Source organism: Megascapheus bottae, chromosome 1 (genome assembly GCF_031878675.1).
Source record: "Megascapheus bottae isolate mThoBot1 chromosome 1, mThoBot2.hap1, whole genome shotgun sequence".
NCBI classification, from domain to species: Eukaryota; Metazoa; Chordata; class Mammalia; order Rodentia; family Geomyidae; genus Megascapheus; species Megascapheus bottae.
The window spans coordinates 59,141,490-59,156,608 of record NC_143509.1 but is presented as its reverse complement, the minus strand read 5'-3'; the positions used below and the strand labels follow the sequence as shown (position 1 = coordinate 59,156,608).

Here is a 15,119-nt window from a genome sequence, read left to right as displayed (position 1 = left end):
TGCTTGCTTAAAAGTTTAGTTTATGAAAGATACAAAAGCAATAAGTAAAAGCAATAAATAGTTTATACATATGATAAGTGATTTACAAATAGTGTCATGGTTGGATGTCTTGAACATGTATGCCTTTAGTTCCAAGGTAAAACACCCATCAAGTATCATCATTAATTAGCACAAATCACAAGTTAGCACAATACCACCTGTGGAAAGACAACTCAAATCTTATGGCTACAAAATGTTCATTTAAAGCATTAGGTATGCTTTGAATACATTCAGCTCTCAGCAAAAGCCAACTTAAGTGCTCAAAATTTTCAAATGTTCACTGAGTCTCAACTCTACATAAAATAAATATTGTTACAATATTTCACCTTGTTATCTGATATATTTTATATATGCTTAATTGGTTATTTGAAATTGGATAGGCAAGGGGGGAAATCAAGATGAGTGGGGGGTTGGGGGAGGGGGAGGGAAATGGGGACTATCACATGAGAAAGGGTATCAATGTTTGTGAAGTAATTCACCTCCTATCTAGTGAATATAATGTAACCCTTCTATTAATTACAATAAAAAATATGAAAAAGAAAAAAATAAATCTTAGATACATTTGCTAAAAGCCTAGTTTAATCTCACTGAGTTCTAAGCTATGTCCCATCCCTCCAAAAAGGTTAAGTCTTAACATAAATGCTATCATAAGTTTCTTTCTTTCTTATTTGAAAATTAAACCTTTCTTTTCCAGCATTTCTGCATTCTTGAAGATTCAGTCTTCTGAATTTAAACTCTAAACAAAGAAAAATAACAAGTTGAAATCCAGAAAGATTAAATCCAAATTCTTATAATCCAACTGCCCCAGAAGATAAAAAGCAGAAATTTCAAATTTTAAAACAATCTTTTTCCTAAGTCATCTAAATTAAAATCACCAAAGATGTAAAAAACTTTGAATTAATAATTCCACTCAGGCCAGGCACAGTGGCTCACACCTGTAATCCTAGCTTCTCAGGAGGTTGAGATCTGAGGATCAACATTCAAAGGTTCAAAGCCCACCTGGGCACTAATGCCTGTGCACCACAGGAAAACAGGAAGTGGCAGCGTGGCTCAGAGGATAGTGTGGTAGCCTTGAGCTGAAGAGCTCAGGGACAGCGCCCCAGGCCCAGAGTCCAAGCCCCACAACCAAAAAAAAAAAAAAAAAAAAAAAAATCCACTGAACAAGTTGCTCACAAAGTCGAACAGGCCTAATTCATAAACAAAGCATCATTATCTTAATTAATGTCAAAGTTCACAGACATTAAAGAATGGTTGCAGTACTTCACAATTCTAATTAAAAATGAGCATTACTATGTAGTTCAACCAATTTAGGTCTTTCTACTGTGTGATGTTATTTCATAAAGAACACAAGAGTCACTGTTTTCTATTTGCTCTAGTATAATAACTTAAGCCATAGAAGCAATTGTGATAACCTCCCCCACTTGCCTCCTCAGATTATACTTCTAGGAATGTCTTTAAATTCCAGGGGATTTGAAAAGGAATATAAAATATACCTGCCACAAACTGTGTCTAGCATTCACCATTCCAGCTACTAAGTCTGGGAATATCTGTCCCAGCATGATGATTTCAAATGGGAAAGAGTACAAATGAAATAATTCTGCTGAAATATTAAAAGCACAAGGGAAAGATTAAACGGGAAGGCTATAACTATGCTACCACTGAAAGAGATTCTTGAGGCCTCTTAATCTTAAAAGGGCACTGAATGTAGATACAGACCAATTCTCACCCTCTTACACTGAGAGAAATGTACTTAACATGGTAATAGGAATTAATATTTTTGCTCTGTTTTCCTTCAAAAAGAGAAACAGCAGGAAACTCTGTCTCCAGTATTATCAAACATTAAACTAGATAAACTAAGAGCGATGGAGCTCTCTTAAGCTCTCCAAAGACTTCAAGCATTCTGGAATTTTTATTCAGAAAACATCAAGTTCTTTCCGACTGTCAAACCAAAGATGTGAAATAACAGAGCTGAAAAAAACTACAGGGTAATACCAGGGATGACTTGGCATGAACACTACTAGCACTGGCAGTCTGCCACTAGTGTGCCAAGGCAAAGTATGCCACTGCTTACCGTGAAAGGGTAACTTAGCAATAAAGTAACTACTATAAAATGGCATTGCTTCAAGGAACTTTCTGATTCATTGCCTTATCTACTCCAATACCTACAGTATGTGCAAGAGTGTGTGTGTGTGTGTGTGTGTGTGTGTATAAAATTGTCTACTATTCACATGAAATAAAATGATAATGAGAACTTTAGCACAATTCTTTACATGCCTGGCACTGCCTCTGTTTTACTTTACAGTCTTTTAAAGGATACAAAACCAACTTTATGTCCTTTTTCCAATTCCCTGCCCCCCATGGAGATTTCTGCTAATATAATATAAAAAGATCAGCCCCAGAATAACAGGAAATGAAGAATGAACAATTTACTACATTTTTTAGCCTAAATTACTTGCTCCAAGCAATTTAGTAAGAGATCTGTTTCCAATTGATACTTAAGGAACTTTAAATTTTCAAACTTACATCCTCAAAAAGTCCTTAAAATTATGGGCTAGGAATCTGGCTTAGTGGTAGAGTGCTTGCCTAGCATGCACAAAGACACAGGTTCAATTCCTCAGTACCACATACATAGGGAAAAAAAAAATGGAAATGGTGCTGTGGTTCAAGTGGTAGAGCTCTAGCCTTCAGAAAGCCCAACGACAGTGCCCAGGCCCTGAGTTCAGGCCCCACAACTGGCGCACGCACACACACACACGCGCACACACGCACACACACACACACACACACACACACGAAAAGGTCCTTGAAAATTAAACATTTAAGCTAGGTATGGTGGTTCACACTCTTAGTTCAAAGCCGAACCAGGCAAGAAAGTATGTGAGACTCTCAGCTGACGTGGACTTAGGGTCTGTGGGTGTCCATGTGTGTACGAAAACACAACTGGGCACAAACACAATTGGGCAGGGTGGGGCAAACCTAAAGTCCCAGCTACTAGGAAGGTGGAGGTAAGAAATTGGTTGTATGAAGCAAAACCAAGACTGGGGGGGTGGGGGGGGAGGAAGGATTGATTCAAAACAACTTAGGGGCTGGGAGTTTGGCCTACTGGTAGAGTGCTTGCCTAGCATGCACCAAGACCTGGGTTCGATTTCTCAGTACCACATACATAGAAAAAAGGCAGAAGTGGTGCTGAGGTTCAAGTGGTAGAGCTCTAGCCTTGAGAAAGCCCAAGGACGGTGCTCAGGCCCTGAGCTCAAGCCCAGGACTAGAAAAAGAAAAAAATATTTTAATTAAAACAACTTAATCACATTCAAACAGTTTAACATCTGTCATGAGAACTGGGTTTTTTGTTTTGTTTTGTTTTGTTTTTACAACAGCACAGCATTGCTTGCAAATAAAACAAAATCCTCATTTAAAAAATAAAAATCCCAAAAGTGGCACTGTGGCTCAAGTGGTAGAACACTAGCTTTGAGCTAAAGAGCTCAGCCCTTTTAGCTCAAAGTTCAAGCCCCATGAACAACAACAACAACAAAAAAGGCAAGGACTTTGCCTAATATTGTTCCCAACAATACATGGTACAGTGATTCTCATACTAATTACATGACATACTGGTCAATTTATACTAAAAACTAGTCTTCAGAAAGTCACTGTCAAGTGCAACAGCAGATCAATGGGAATTATTTAAGTTCCAGGCTCTCTCCCTGGCCAGAAGACTTAAAGAGAACCTCTGTAACAATTGGAATCTACTCATGTGGTTTCCTGCTATAATTAGAAAACAGAATTATATCCTTTGCTTTCTACCACAACAGAGAAATCTCAAATAAATAAACCATGATAAATCATGAAACAATGGAAAGAAGGCATACAGCAAACACTTTCTAGTAAACAATTACATAGGATGTAATTTTTTTTAAAGCTTTAGCCAACTAAGTCATATTCTGAAATGATACATGGCCTACTTCTCCAATTTCTCAAACACAAGACTTATAAAGAACATCTTGTTGTGATATTTATTAGGTCTTTAGAAGTAACTCTTCAAAACAACCCACCCTGATTTAAACAAACTGTTCAATGTAGAATAATCAGTGAAATGTTAAAATGCCAGTTTAAAATTAAGAATATTTAAGCACGGGAGGGAGGAGTCTGGTCCTGAGATTCTAATTTTATATGATCAAATTTCAATGTTGAACATACTTTGTTGATTTAACAAAGCCATTAATTTGATGTTGTTGTGGGGTGTGTGTGTGTGTGTGTGTGTGTGTGTGTGTAAGGGAAGGGGTCCTCCCTTAAGGTCAGTTCATAAGATTCAAGGCTAAGAAAAAGCAACAACTGAGACTTTTAGAGAATATTAACCATACCACTGAACATACTAAGCAAGTTATGAAACAATCCAAAAATTTCTTCATTGACTATGCTGTAGGGAACTGAAACTATAACAATTGACTAAAAATCTTCCTTTACCTCACAAAGATTTTAGATAACAGAAGATAATAAGATGGCAACAAAACTCCAGAGAAACCAGTATGCCATCTTGTGACTACAAGGCAGACACAAAGCATCTCCATGGCATTTTATACCTATGAAAATTATTAGTATTGCCAGGCCCTGGGGGCTCACACCCATAATCCTAACTACTCAGGAGGCTGAGATCTGAGGACTGAGGTTCAAAGCCAGCCTGAGCGAGCCTTATCTTCAATAAGGACCAAAGTATTGCGGAGCCCCCACTTCGTGATTAGGAAATGCTTAGAGAATGCCAGAGAGGGGTATCATTTCATTTACCTACTGTTTATCAGAATAACATTTAGCACAAGGGAAGTGTTCAGCAAATGTTTGTTACTCAATTTACAGAACCATTTAAGCAGAATTACTAGGATTTGGGAGCTGACTACATGTCAAAAGTAAGTAGTGCTTTTACTTCTTTCCATATTTGCCATTGGTCAAATATAAACTGATGGGGAGAAGGCAAATAGAAAAGCCTTTACCAGTAGTAAAACAGAATGGAGAACTTACTGAGGACAAAGAGATAAGTAGCTAAAACAAAAGACCCAATCTGGTATATGTTTATCTATTTATAGGTAGAAAAATTACTCTATCATAGAACACTCTTCCAAATAACTGTTTCCTTAGGAATATCAACAATGAAACTGGGAAGACATATCTATGATCTATTTACAATATTTATCAGTATGCTATTCTTTGGAAACTGATTTACAATTTGTAAGCACCACTCACAATAAATGTAAGAAATTCACTTGGGAGAGTTTAGTAAAAAATATTCTGCAATATTCTATTCCCCCCTACTACAAAATTCTATTCCCCCAAAGCCAATGGATACAAAGTGGGGCTGACAACATTATATTCTTTTTCTTTTTCTCTGTTTGTTTGGTTATTTTTGCCAGTCCTGGCTTGAACTCAAGGCCTGGGCACTGTACTTGGACTTTCTCCAGTATAGAGCTCTACCACTTGAGCCACAGCACCACTTGTGGCTTTTCTATGTAGGTGGTACCAAGGAATTGAACCTGGGTCTTTGTGCATGCTAGGCAAGCACTCTGCCACTAGGCCGAACTTCCAGCCCCCAAATTATATTCTTAATAAACATCCCAAAGCAATTCTTAATGTTGTTTCAGCTACACTCTGTGAAAGAATATACGATATGATCCTACAACAATCTTATAAAACAGAGAACAATCATTTAATAAATGGAAGATTATAAGGTATTTTAAAATGTTTGTTAATTTACCCAAGTAACCCTTTCAATAAGCATACCCTACAGAATTCAGATCTGTTCACTCTAACATTTGTACACTACAACACTACTTTGCTAAGGATCATGCCACAAAGGTAACACAAAATTCAACTACTAAAATTAACTTTCCACATTCAACAAAACTGAACATTCTCAACTATTTGATAAGAGTATCTAACTAGCTACTCTGTATTTTGAACTGCCTATGCTTGTTTTCAACTAATTTTAATTGACTCATTTTGTATGTAAATATTAAGTCATTTAATTTTAAAATGTTATGTACATAGTGTTTACACAGCTATAAAGCTTAAAGACAAAAAACTATTCAGCAGTTACACTGTGGATAAGAATTGCCGGGCACCCGTTCACCTGTAAGCCTAGCTACTCAGGAGGCTGAGATCTGAGGATCCCGGTTCAAAGACAGCCCGGACACAAAGGTCTGTGAGATTCTTATCTCCAATTAACTACCAGAAAACCGGAAGTAGCGCTGTAGCTCAAGTGGGAGAGCCCTCGCCTTGAGCTGAAGAGCTCAGGGACAGCACCCAGGCCCAGAGTTCAAGCCCCACAACCAACCAAAAAAAAAGACATATCTTCACTCTGGAGCAAGTCCACGTTCAACCTCAGTGATGTATACAGACTTAATCCCAACTGTTAAAACACTTTGATCATAACCAGCTATACGGCAAAACGACCCTTAACACCTAGTTACCCAACAAAATGACTAACATCAGAAGCATGCTTCAAGAGAAACAAGAAATATAACCCATCTCTTCTGCTTATTAGCAACTTGTCACTCCTGAGCCAGTGCTCATCACCGAGATCTGGAAAGTCTCATTTTTCACACTCTTCTGAGTGAAAGATGGTATGACTTAAGTACAAACACAATATATTGTAAACAATTTCTAACCAGAACTTAAACCAAAGCATTTCACAGAATTTACTACAAAATGCCATAAAAACTGCCTTCACTTAAGTTCTCTTTCTCCCGCATCCGGCGAGCCAACTGGATGCCTTTGGGCATGGTGGTGACTTGGTGTGGATGGCAGAGAGATTGGTATCTTCACACAAGCCCCCCAGGTTCGCTGCAGTCCTCCAGGAGCGCCCCAACGGCTGCTGCGCTGCTCGGAAACCTCAACTGGGCTTTGAAACCCGGGCGATCCCTCACCCACCTCTGAAAAGGCAGCTTCCGGATGAGAAGCTTGGTCCATTTCCATAACGACGAATTGCTTAAACCGCCACAGCCCCTGGTCTGCAGCCTGGTGGTTTCCTGGCCCGCAGGTAGGGGAGGAGGCCCTCTCCCGCAGGTGCCGGGCCAGCTGTTCGCGGGGGGGCGCTTTCCCACCGTGGACGTAGGGGCAGTCGGCTTGGCTCGGGCCATTTTCGTTGACCACAAAGCCTAAGTACTGGACTGGTCCTCGGAGCGCAACAGAGAGCCTCAGTCGCGCAGCGAAAGAACGATGTTCCTCCAACGAACGATCAAACTGCACCAATTGACTTTTTTTTTTTCAATCTTCTTTGAAGACTGAATTTTACTTTAAGCCACACAACGAATCAGAAAGTCAGAGTGAAGCATGTTAATTTTCAGGAGCCTACCCTTAAATCATTTTACTTTAAAACAAGGATCTGCAATCAAGTACATTTTCTTTTTATCTAGCTTCTGTGAAATGGAATGAAATCAAAGCAAAGCTGTAATGAATAAATATTTCACTTGGTCTATGTTCGCTTACTTGAAATAATTTCGAGATGCACTTTAGAAACAGGCCTATTTTCTGTTAAAATCTTGCAATATGTGCATAAAGAACTCTGTCTTTTAGGAAATAAGCCAGTCTTTAAATGTACTTATCTGGCTTAATTAATGAACCTTCCAATTCAGAGGGAAAGAGAGGACAGGCAATATATTTAAGTTTGGGGCTTTTTTTCTTTCTTAAAACATTGGTTCTCCATTATCAAAGAAACAGTTTACTACACATGTGGGAAATGATTAACTGGTAAGTTTAAAAATTGTTTTAAAAAGAGTACCTTATATTTAAGAAATCATAATTAAGCCAGGCTCATGCCTGTAATCCTAGCTACTCAGGGGGCTGAGTCTGTGGATCATGGTTCAAAGGTAGCCCGGGCATAAAATCCTGAGATTCTTATTTCCAGTTAGTCACCAGAAAACTGGAAGTGGTGCTGTGGTTCAGTGGTAGAGTGCTAGCCTTGAGCTGAAGAATTCAGGGGCAATGCCAAGGCCCAGAGTTCAAGCCCCACAATAGAAGAAGAAGAAAGAAGGAAGAAGAAAGAAGAAAGAAGGAGGAGGAGGAAGAGGAAGAGGAAGAGGAGGAGGAGGAGAAGGAGAAGGAGGAAGAGGAGGAGGAGGAAGAGGAGGAGGAGGAGGAAGAGGAGGAGGAAGAGGAGGAGGAGGAGGAAGAGGAGGAGGAGGAGGAGGAAGAGGAGGAGGAGGAGGAGGAGGAGGAAGAGGAAGAAGAAGAAGAAGAAGAAGAAGAAGAAGAAGAAGAAGAAGAAGACGTCGACGACGACATAATTAACTTTATGAAATGCAATGAGTTGCTGATCCTGTAAGTGGTCACTCAGAGAACATCCATCTTGAACAGCCAGAATTCTCAAGACAGCAAGTGGGGGAAAAAATGCTTTCAGCCCTGGGCTGATAGCTCACACCTATAATTCTAGTTACTCAGGAGGCTGAGATCTGATTGTGGTTAAAAGCCAGACCAATCGGGCCCTGGAGTTTGGTCTAGTGGTAGAGTGTTTGCCCAGCATGCAGGAAGACCCAGGTTCCATTCCTCGGTACCACATACAAAGAAAAAAAGCCAGAAGTGGTGCTGAGGCTCAAGTGGTAGAGCTCTAGCCTTGAGAAAGTCCAAGGACAGGGCTCAGGCCCTGAGCTCAAGCCCAGGACTGGCACAAAAAAAAAAAAAAAAAAAAAGCCAGACCAATCATGATCGCCATACATTATCGCACAAACAATATATCTGTGGTATTTCATAATATACAAGTTACCTAAACTATATTATTTTATTCGAGTAATAACCCCCCTATGAGGAAGTTAGAACCAATATGAAATCAGAGAGGAGGGTGTTGAAGCTCAAGCAGTTTAAGATTGTCTAGTAACAACTAAATCCAGGTTAAGTTTCAGGGCTCATATATTTTCAAATCTCTACAAAAATGATAGTGGACTGAGCTATTTATATTCCAAAAAAAATCTACAAAAATAACTTCGCCCTGAGTCAGGAGTTTGGCCTAGTGATAGAGTGTTTACCTAGTATGCACAAAGAACCAGGCTCGATTCCTCGATACCACATACATAGAAAAAAGCCAGAAGTGGTGCTGAGGCTCAAGTGGTAGAGCTCTAGCCTTAAGAAAGTCCAAGGACAGTGCTCAGGCCCTGAACTCAAGCCCAGGACTGGCAAAAAAAAAAAAAAAAAAAAAGCCTACCACCCTCCCACAAGTCTCTATCTACTCTTTTTATCTTCCTTGGATTAAACCCTTTCTCAATTAGGTACCAGGAAAACCAGGAAGATTTTTCAGATATTTAGGAAGATTCTTTCAAAACTAATTCTTTTGCTTTTTAAATTGTTAACTGCTGTTTCTGTAAAAATATTACTTTCCAATATTTGGTATTATAAACATCAGTATTTACAATAACTGGGGCTTAGTTATTAAGCCTCTATAGGATAGCTTAGGAACCTGTTCACATTTACTTTATGTTATTTATAAAACTTTATATGGAAAAAAAAATTTTCCAGCCGGGCATGGTGACTCATGCCTGTAATCTTAGCTTCTCAGGAGGCTGAGATCTGAGGATTGCAATTCAAAGCCAGGCCCAGGCACTAAAATCTGTGAGATTCTTATCTCCAATTAATCACCAGAAAACTGCTGCGGCTCAAGGGGTAGGGTGGCAGCCTTGAGCTGAAGAGCTCAGGGACAACGCCTAGGCCCAGAGTTCAAGTCCCACGACCAACAAAAAACAAATAAACTTTTGAGAACATAATTATTTCAGAATAATGAGGGCAAGAGATAAGAAATACTTCTCAAATAGTCCAAAGTATATTTAAGACTGCTATAATGGGTATAGAATATCTCCTAATAGCTTTACAACTTTCAACTAGTCATGAAAAATAAACTAGTTAACAATTAAGAGTTGTGACATTTATTCTAAATTGTATAAAAGAATCCATTTTCACATAGTGGTTAATTTTATAATTGTTTACAATTACTAATAATGCCATGTTTATAGTTAGTAAATAAAGAACATGCCTAGGACAAAAACAAATTAACATCCCAAATGATTCTAATTATTTAGGATCAAATCAATGTGGGATCAAATCAATATTAGTTTTTATATTTGCTTCATCATCACTCTTTCTTTAAAAAACTGGCTTGAGGATTTGGGAGCCTAGCCTAGTGGTAGAGTACTTGCCTAGCATACATGACACCCAGGATTCGATTTCTCAGTACCACATACACAGAAAAAGCTGGAAGTAGTGCTGTGTTTCAAGAGGTAGAGCGCTAGCCTCGAGAAAGCCCCAGGACAGTACCCAGGCCCTGAACTCAAGCACCAGGGCAGGCAAAAAGAAAAAAGAAAAGAAGAAAACAAAATTGGCTGCAGCCAGGGGCTAGTGGCTCACACCTATAATCCTAATTATTCAGGAGGCTGAGCTCTCAGGATCATAGCTTGAAGCCAGCCTGAGCAGGAAAGTCCATACGATTTTTAACTCTAACTACCCAAAAGCCAAAACTGGAGCTATGGCTAAAAGTGGTAGGCGGCTAGCCTTAAGCCAAGAGCTCAGGGACAGCACTTAGGCCCTGAGTTCAAGCTCCAGGACCAGGCCAAAAAAAAAAAAAAAAGGTTTATTCATATCCTCTCACCATTTCCCTCTCCCCAAAAGAAATAGACTTTCAGGGAGCAAAATAAGACATGTCCAAGTCTACCTCTCCAGTGAGGAAGAGTACTGTTAACTGGGTCAATTTACAAAACAAAACCACTTAGCATTTCACTCTACAAAGCTTAAAAGAAGTTAACTGGGTTCTATTAAAATAAAGGCCACTAAATAACTCATTCCTATAATAAGGGGCCTATAATAAGATTTGCCTCCCATGTTACTATCTAAGCTTTGGCTGCTCTCTTGTTAGTGGGTCAAAGGATACCCCTTAACAAAGTAGCTCTTATCACACTGCTTACCTACTACTTGTCAAAACATAGCAGAGCATAAAGACAAGAAACTTTCAACCTTGGAAAACCTCTACATTGCTATCTTTGCACTTTTCAGATAACCTTTGCCACCTCCAGACAGATATTTCCATTGAAAGTAAAGAGCTTCTGCACTAAGCAGATTGTTTACAAAATTAAGATGTCATACCAGCCTACATTATGAAAATAATAATCAATGAGTAAACACAAACCACATATGCTGTTTTCATTTTTAGAACTCATCCAGGCTGAGTAAGTAAAATCAATTAATACTACACTTATCTAATACTACTAATACTACTCTTGCCTCTTAATAACAAAGAAAAAATTATATTAAATTGAGAACCATGTATATATACTCTCTAACAAGATAAAAAGTAGGTCATGAAAATGCCATGGTCAGGTAGAAAAGGGAAAATTCAGAAAAAAAAAAGTCCACTATATATAGGTTATATACCCCCACCCTAAAAAGTCTCCTACTTACGTATTACCATTTTCCAAGTTAGTATATGAGACTGAGTGAAAAAAACAAAATTCCACCAAATTGGAATGTGCTTCAATTTTGGCAATGAAACAGATATGAAACAACTTTAGAAACGCACAGGGGCAGTCTACGGCCATACCATCCTGAACATGCCTGATCTCGTCTGAAGAACACAGGGGCTGGGAGTGTGGTAGAGTGGTAGAGTGCTTGCCTAGCATATATGATGCCCTGGGTTCAATTCCTCAGTACCACATACACAGAAAAAGCTGGAAGTGGTGCTGTGGCTCAAGTGGTAGAGCACTAGCCTTGAGAAAACCCAAGGACAGTGCTCAGGCCCTGAATTCAAGCCTCAGGACCAGTTTCTTGATGAAGAAACTCTCTTTATTTCAATCTAACACCCTTAGGCTACAACCTATAAAATCTTTTTTACAAATACAGTAATATTTGTAAGTTGCAGAAAGTTGACATGAATAATGTGACTGGCTAAATGTTGGAATTCCTGGTAAAAATCACAGGCTAAATAAGACAGTATTTAGATGTAGGGCCTCAACAGGTAAAATTTAGATAAGAAAGGCCCTCTGTGATAGGTTCATTGTTCTGTAATAAGAAAACACCAATGCTTCCTCTGTCCACCATATGAGGAAACAATGGTGGCAATATTCAAGTCAGGAAGAAAGCTTCCACCAAAAACTGAATCTACTGGAATTTCCAGCCACCAGAATGGAGGGGGAAAAAAAGTCTGTTTAAGCCAATCACTGAATTTTATCATAGCAAGCAGAGCTAAGACAGATCTTTTGAAAATATATTTTTTGGAGTTAACCACTGTTCTCAATTTGTCAGCTCAACAAAGCAATCACAGATCCTAATAAACTAAACCTAATAAATGAACTAGAAACAGCAAAGAACAGAACAATGAAAAGTGGCAGGAGTCAAACTATGATCTCAAGCAGTAACGTGTGAGCCCTGAGGAAAAAGCTAAAAGACAGTTCCTAGGTCCTGAGTTTTAAGCCCCAGTACCAAAACACACACACACACACACACACACACACACACACACACACACACACAAAGTGTTTTTTAAAAAGAAAAATGATGGGTGCAGTGGCTCACACCTGTAATCCTAGCTACACAGGAGGCTGAGATCTGAGGATCAAGGTTCAAAGCCAGTCCCTGGCACAAGGAGACTCTTATCTCCAAATAAATTCTTGAAAACCAGAAGTAGGGCTTGGCTCAAGGGTAGGGGAGCAGCCTTGAGCTGAAGAGGTCAGGGACAACACCCAAGCTCCATGACCCACAAAAAAACAGGGAGGGAAAAAAAATCATACTGAATTCAGAGGTAATTAATGAAAATATTAAACTAATTCTGGAGAACATGCTAAACATAAAGACCTGGAGCGGTGGTTCATGCCTGTAACCCTAGCTGCTCAGGAGGCTAAGATCTGAGGATCAAGGTACAAAGACAGCTAAGACGCAAAAAAATCTGAAACTCTTATCTCCAATTAACCTCTAGAAAACAGGAAGTGGGGCTTGGCTCAAAGGTAGGGCAGTAGCCTTGAGCTAAAGAGCAGAGGGAGCAGAGGGACAGTGCCCAACCAAGTTCAAGCCCCATGACCCACAAAAAAAAAAAAAAAAATAGGCTTAATTTTTTTTTTAGGGGGGGGATGCAGAACTGAGGATCAAACTCAGGGCTTTGCACATACTAAGCAACTTCAGGGCCATGGAGCCTCCAGTCCTAAAATGTAAAATTTTTTAATTCTTAAAATTATTCCCCAACATTAAGCAAAGCATGTTTTAAAAACAATAAAAATACAAAAAAAAAAAAATACTAGGGGCCGGAAGTTTGGCCTAGTGGTAGAGTGCTTGCTTAGCATGCACTAAGACCAGGGCTCAATTCCTCGGTACCACATACATAGAAAAAAGCTGGAAGTGGTGCTGTGGCTCAAGTGGTAGAGCTCTAGCCTTGAGAAAAGTCCAAGACAGTGCTCAGGCCCTGAGTTCAAGCCCTACAACTGGCCAAAAAAAAAAAATTTACTATATAGCCTAGCACCAATGGCTCACACCTGTAATCCTAGCTACTCAGAAGATCTGAGGACAACAGTTCAAAGCCAGCGTGGGCAGGAAAAGCTATGAGACTCTTATCTTTAATTAACCATTAGAAAACTGGAAGTAGAACTGTGGCTCCAGTGGTAGAATGCTAGATTTGAGCAGAACAGCTCAGGGGCAGCACTCAGGCCCTGAATTCAAGTCCCCAATAAGGAACACACATACACACACAAATTTACTATGTAAAGGAAAAAATTTGTTAAGGACAATAAGAAGTTTTCTGCCAGGTGGGGCATGGTGGCTCACACTAGCTACTCAGGAGGCTGAGATCTGAGGATCAAGGTTCAAAGTCAGCTTGGGCATGAAATGAAAGTCCGTGAGACTCTTAGCTCCAATTATACATCAGAAAACCAGAAGTGGCCTTGTGGCTCAATCGATAGGGTGGCAGCCTTTAGCTGAAGAGCTCAAGGACATCGTCCAGGCCCAGAGTTCAAGTCCCATGACCGACCGGAAAAAAAAAAAAATTTTCTGCCAGGGCAGATAAGAAGTATATAGAAGAAGTAATTCTCAACACAGACACTACAAGTCATTGTAAAACTCTGAAAGTGAAAAAGAATCCTCAAACTCATATAGAGATCAACCACTGTTGGTTCAGGAAAACCCTGTCATACCCCCAAATAAATATATACAAATTGATTTTTAAATATGAGCTTTTGTAATAAAGTATAAGCAGGAGCAGCAACAACCAGCTCTACTCTTTGGACCAGCATGTGCCTTTCTATGAATGTGGTAAAAGAAAACAATGAGAAACTAGGATATAAAAATTGACTTACATATGCAATGAAGCTCCATTTACAATATCAATCTAGATGCTCAACAGCAAGAAAAATATTTGAACAGAATAGAATATTAAACTATGAGATTACATGTTCAAGGACTGTCTAAATTATAAGAAACATTGACAAGATCACATAAAAGAGGAGGCTTCAAACAGCTATTTATCATGTGATTTTAATTTTGAAAACAAGTATACAAACAGGTCAGAAAGCAAATTGTTTTGTCTGGTTAATGAGACTGCAGGCAAATTTTTAAATTGTTTTTTGTAACTTTGTAATTTCCAAGTTCTCTGCAATTAGATATACTTTTTTTAAACAAATAAATTTGCTTGAAGTTCTAAATGTGGGATTTTATTTTTACTCAGATATATTCTTGTTATAACTTAAATTTATTTCTCCAATGGGATCTGAAAATAATCCAGTATGTTTTGATTTATATAAACTAAAAATCTGCAAATCTCTTCCTTGTAGGATTCATCCTTTGTTCTAAAATTAATATTATCAACCTTACAAGAAGATGGAGTATCTTATTCACAGTAAATGTTTATTCCTTAAATATTGATTCTTCTATATAGAAAAATGACAAGGAAATAAGTTTGCTAGACTCATGATGCACATGTAAGAGAGTTCCTAAAACATTCTATCTTATTCAGTTCAACTTTTCTCAACTACTATCTGACTATTCATTTAAACTGTAAAATGATCATTAAGTTATTATAACTATTTACCAAAAGAAAGAAGCCAGCTTAGAGCCTTATCACATCACAACTATACTTACCAGCC

The 15,119-nt window shown here is 38.7% G+C and overlaps 1 protein-coding gene across 3 annotated transcripts in view; it reads right to left on the bottom strand.

Annotated features, from left to right (window-relative positions):
- The window catches only part of Gsk3b (glycogen synthase kinase 3 beta), a 131,540-nt gene that overhangs the window by 85,047 nt on the left and 31,374 nt on the right, over nucleotides 1–15,119 (bottom strand). Inside the window, exon 1 of one of the 3 annotated variants that reach the window (XM_090345689.1) lies at nucleotides 6,752–6,897. The exons of the other annotated variants lie outside the window; for them this stretch is intronic. Within the exon in view, the coding sequence (XP_090201815.1) occupies nucleotides 6,752–6,803 (52 nt within the window). The 5' untranslated portion in view covers nucleotides 6,804–6,897. Of the gene's footprint in view, nucleotides 1–6,751; nucleotides 6,898–15,119 lie in introns of those variants that run through there. 3 annotated transcript variants of the gene reach the window in all.